We start from the raw sequence: 4,816 nt of genomic DNA on the forward strand, positions 1-4,816 counted from the left end.
AAAGACAGCACATCTTCTTCAGCAGGAATTGTTTGTTTATTCAGTAAAAATTTTTACAGGATCAAAAATGTTTGTGTGCTTTCTAATCGTCAGATTAAGCCAGTCAGTGACAAACAGAAACTAAAAATACTCTTAAGCTCTTTTTAGGCCTCAGCCTCAAACATCTTCTTCCTCCCGTCCATGCCGGATTTGTCTTCAATGTTTTTGCGCCAGTCGCCGACATCACGGAGCTCTTTGTCCTTAAACACAATCAAAAAAGAGAGCCGGGTTAGGTGCTTTAATTAAACAGTGTCAGAGAATAATCTCAGCCTCATACACAAAGTTAGAGTCTAATAAACTGTTTTCATTTGAATACATCGATAAAAGGCACATTTCACCAGAAGCAGAAATATTTGGGCATAATCTCGATCACCTTTTGCAGTTACAGCTCTGTTAGGGTGTTGACAAGTATGATATGGCCAGATGTGGCCCAAATGTCACAACACATATGGGATATGTTCAGTACAATGTGGACCGATGTGTGGACCCTGAGACTCAACAGTGTTAGTCAGAACCAAATGGGACCAAAAGAAGAATCAAATGTAGTTGCTATTTAATGAAATTTGATTAAACGTTGGTTAAGTGACAAAATGTTAGAAACCTAGCATCACATGATAAATGACCATTGATAAATATTACTGGCTGCTGCTTTTGAGACAACAACAAACACATTTATAAAACATGCATCCAACCAGGTCCTCACCTCGTCCTTCACCTCCTTCTTGACCTGTTTCAGGTTGGCCCTCAGGTCCAGGTTAACTGTGTGTTTGGAGCCCAGCAGAGCTTTCAGCATGGCGTCTGCAGACATGCGTACTTTCTTCAGCACGGGCTTCTTAAACTTGCCCATCAGGTCCTGGACTTTAATCTTCAGGTCATCGATCTGGAAAAGCAGATTAGAGAGACCATGATGAAAGTTTTTCAGCGTGGAATCAAAAGTACTGAATATAGTCCAGTTTTATTTAATCATCAGAACATTAAAGTGTCGGGTGAAAAAAAGTAGAAGGTTTACCATCTGGGGAGCGGTGCTGTATTTTACATAATTTTATTCACACTCCCTAAATCTGACATGACATCCTTCTGCCCCGTGGGAGACTTTACCATTAACTGATATCTTAGTTTAAATGTTCAAACAAAGCACAGCCCGACCTTCTGATGATGGACACACGGCAGGTTCCGCAGGGTTATATTCTACCTCTTTGTTGGCTTTGTTGACTTTCATCTCCAGGTCGTATCGCTCTTCATCGATCCCGTCGATCTTGCGGTGGATCTCCTTGCACAGATCCTGAACACAGATGCAAAAGCCATTGTCACACATGCACTGCGACTCTTTTCCAGACATTTCCAAACCAAGGTGCAAATTAGAATGCAAATGCTGGACACGAAATGGTCGTTAACGAGCCAGGTCTGTGTGACATCCTCAGCACAAGTGTTGGTGTTCATTTGTGACATGCCTGCAGCTCCTGCATGGTCCTGGGCATGGACACAGGAGGACAGGTCTCAGCTATGTACCTCCTCTTTGCCTCCTCTCGCTCTCTTTCTTCCTCCTCCAGTATACCTTTAGCGATGGATAGCATCAAACTCTTCCAAAAAAACACAAACATGTCACATCAAGTGTACAGGCAGATTGCAAATAGTTCAGATTGCAAAAAAGCTTTTACCTTCAGCTGATGCTTACGACTTGATGACACCTTTTTCCTAAAAGAAAATCAATCCGTTTGTCATAAGAAAACCTTAAAATTCAAAATTAGCTTAGATAAGTCTGTTTTTTTACTTCAAAATGTTGAAGAACTTTTTCAAATTTATGTAAAAACAAGACAGAAGTACTCACCCTGACATCTTGGTGTTTGTTTGGGTTCAAAACCCTGCAGAAAAACATCAGGAGAAAACAAGAATGGTTAATTATTAGGAAATAACCGGGAAGTCATCGGCTAACAGAAAGATTGGGAAGGAAGGGAGGTTAAAGTGGGGTCAGATTGAGAAACAGTTCAAGAATGTTTCTATTGGAAAGAATAACTCCACTTAGGAGAAACATGACACCGACTTGAGCATCAGCGGCACTCCTCGAGGAAAAGCCTCTAGGCTAAATTAGGATGAGGATTTTGGGTCCAGTTGTCCCCCCCTGGGTTCCCTTGTCTGTCTTCTGGAAGATTATCAAGGAAAAACCTGATACCTCCTCTGTTGGTGCAAACATCTCAGACATGACTAAGTCATGAAATGCCTTCTCTGAAAATAGAGACTGAGCAGAACAATCCAGATCAACAATCGCTAAACCCAGACCGAGAGAAGGGAAATAAGGACCCTGCCATTTTTAACCAAGAAGAATCAAGAATCTTCCTTAGGTACTCAGTACTCATTACTCAACTAGCAATAAATGTTTGGCGCAGATGTGGTCCACAATCTGCAGTTTCTCTGGGCCACATTCAGCCTTGAATAATGGTACAGACTAAGGGTGAGTCCACCTTATATGGCATAGATGGCAAGTTTGTTTGTGGCACATGTGGTCCACACGATAATTGCAAAACCTCTCTTGCTCCCAGCTCGTGATTTTTGGACCACAGACAGCGCACACTACATTTGCTCTAAACAGTATCAGGCCTACAACGTGACTTTTCGTCCAGGTTGGACCCACAAGACATTCCTGCAAATGACAAAATTAACCCAGATTCAGCCCAGAATATAGAATCGTACTATCACTTTGCACAAATCTGCAGTTTGAGCCTTACTTCTTTTTTTTTAATCTCATCCAAGCTTTTTGGCATTCAAAGTATTAAAACAGAGTCCAATAAAAAGCTTACTATTTCTATAATAACACACACACACACACACACACACACACACACACACACACACACACACACACACACACCATCAGTTAAAAGATGTGGATCTTTTCATTCAACCAAAACATATCAGTTTTGGTTGAATGATGGTCTCAAAAAAAAGCAATAAATTTAAAGCTATTTTGATGCCTCCAAACTCCCACCATTTCTCAACAACACTCAACTTTTTAGAACTTGCAAACTCCAAACATCAGAAACTTAAACCATGAGAAGAAAAAAGAACTGGTGACACAAAAGGGAGAGCACATGTTTGAAGTGACTTCAAGCTTTTCTTTTGGAATAATGACACAACGTACCACAGAACAACCACTGAAGGATTACAGAGAGTTGAAAATGTAACACATTTCTAATTACTCGCAAGGCAGAACATCATCGGTGCGCTCCTTCTGTGCAGCTGTCGCACTTTGGTTGGACTGGTGACAGCTACAGGTGCTGAAGCTCTCAAACTGTTAACAGGTGACTCAGTCCCACTGAGTTACATAAAGAACAGTTTTGTTCTTTCTACAAATACAAAACGGATGACATTTCACTGCGTTCAATTATGTTTTGGATGCTGATGTTTCCGTGTATTGGAGCGTATCTGTATAAAACATGGAGTTGATTTCATTAGACCAGATAAATGTGACACATGACCTCTGTGATGACACAGCGAGAAGCACTGGAACTATCACTTTCCAAACGCGAGAGTCCATTTGCACCAGCATACCTCATCACACTGCACTTCACACCTGGAGCGCTGACAGCGTCACCCCCAAAACAAACCATACTGGCATTAAAAAGCTTCTCATCACCATCATCATCATGATCCTGCAGTGAGGCTTTCTAATCAGCTTGTTTCTTCTCACATCACAAGTTTAGCTTTTACCAAAACCTCAAAGACAACATCAGAAACAACCAAAAGCTCCCTTCAATGAACTGCAACAGAACGAGATCTGTCCAAAAAGTAGTCTAAGAGATGTCTCACCTTTTGGCTGATGAGGAAAACAGAAGGGACCAACCGATTTGGGAAGCAGCCTCGTTCCTGGCGTTATAAGTTGGTATATATACTGCATTCCCAAAAGGCAAAGGGAACCCCATCTTTCTCTTTATGGAAGGCGACTTTTTCACTGACCAATGAGATCCAGCACCTGAAATATTATATCTGACCTCCCCTCCACACCCCCCGAGAATCTCCCCGCCCTATTCCGTCATTATAAATAACCCTTTCTGCTTTGCTTATTGAATTATTCTCTTCCTACCCCCCAAAAGGAAGTCGCTTCTGTACTGTGTAGAAACACAGAAGTTGCAAATCAAACATAGTACATATTCCTCTGGTATATTCACAGGGTCGAGGGGTTTTAGGCAGTTTTTCAGGAGATCACGGAGCAGGAGTGATGAAAGTTAAGGAGACAGCAGGTGGGAGGGCAGAGCAATGTTGTTTTAACAGAAGCTGGCCAAGCACTTTCTACTTTTCAGTGCAGGAGAAAAAAAACAGAGTGGGAACTCCCCACTGTTTCCTGTTTTTCCTCATAATAAGGCAATAAATAGATCAGAAATTTAAAATAGGCTTATCTGAGGAGAGGTGACATGACAGTTCCATGCAATCTGCTGTTTTCATGCTCAGATATGCTGCTGAAGCTCTACCAGTGGCTCAAACCGAGGCTTTTTTGTTACTGTGGCAGCAGAGGGAGAATAAAGACTACACTGGGAACAATTTTCATGCTCTTGTGCAGCGCTGTGCCCTCATTCAGGCGTATTACACAGAAAGTGGCACTGCACACGAGTCTGATAATTGCTTTGCATTGCATAAGTGTTTTGTATTCAGAAGCGATCATGCAGCTGTTACAGCTGGAACTCATTTCAATATATCTGAAATCTGCTTGGTAGCTTCATCATTTATACTATAAACTTTTATTATATTTAATGTTAAGATCTAAATCTGGAACATAATTAGTGGA

The 4,816-nt window shown here is 41.4% G+C and overlaps 1 protein-coding gene across 1 annotated transcript; it reads right to left on the bottom strand.

Moving 5' to 3' along the window:
- Positions 1-3,940, bottom strand: LOC116325257 (troponin I, fast skeletal muscle-like). Its single transcript, XM_031746100.2, has 7 exons — positions 3,844-3,940; positions 1,868-1,901; positions 1,698-1,734; positions 1,491-1,619; positions 1,232-1,321; positions 743-919; positions 1-239 (listed from the first exon to the last, which is right to left on the bottom strand). The coding sequence occupies exons 2-7, from the start codon at positions 1,873-1,875 to the stop codon at positions 144-146; spliced, it is 537 nt and encodes a 178-aa protein (XP_031601960.1). The 5' UTR covers positions 1,876-1,901; positions 3,844-3,940; the 3' UTR covers positions 1-143.
- Between the last annotated feature and the right edge of the window lie 876 nt (positions 3,941-4,816).

Source organism: Oreochromis aureus, linkage group 7, assembly GCF_013358895.1.
Source record: "Oreochromis aureus strain Israel breed Guangdong linkage group 7, ZZ_aureus, whole genome shotgun sequence".
Classification (NCBI taxonomy): domain Eukaryota; kingdom Metazoa; phylum Chordata; class Actinopteri; order Cichliformes; family Cichlidae; genus Oreochromis; species Oreochromis aureus.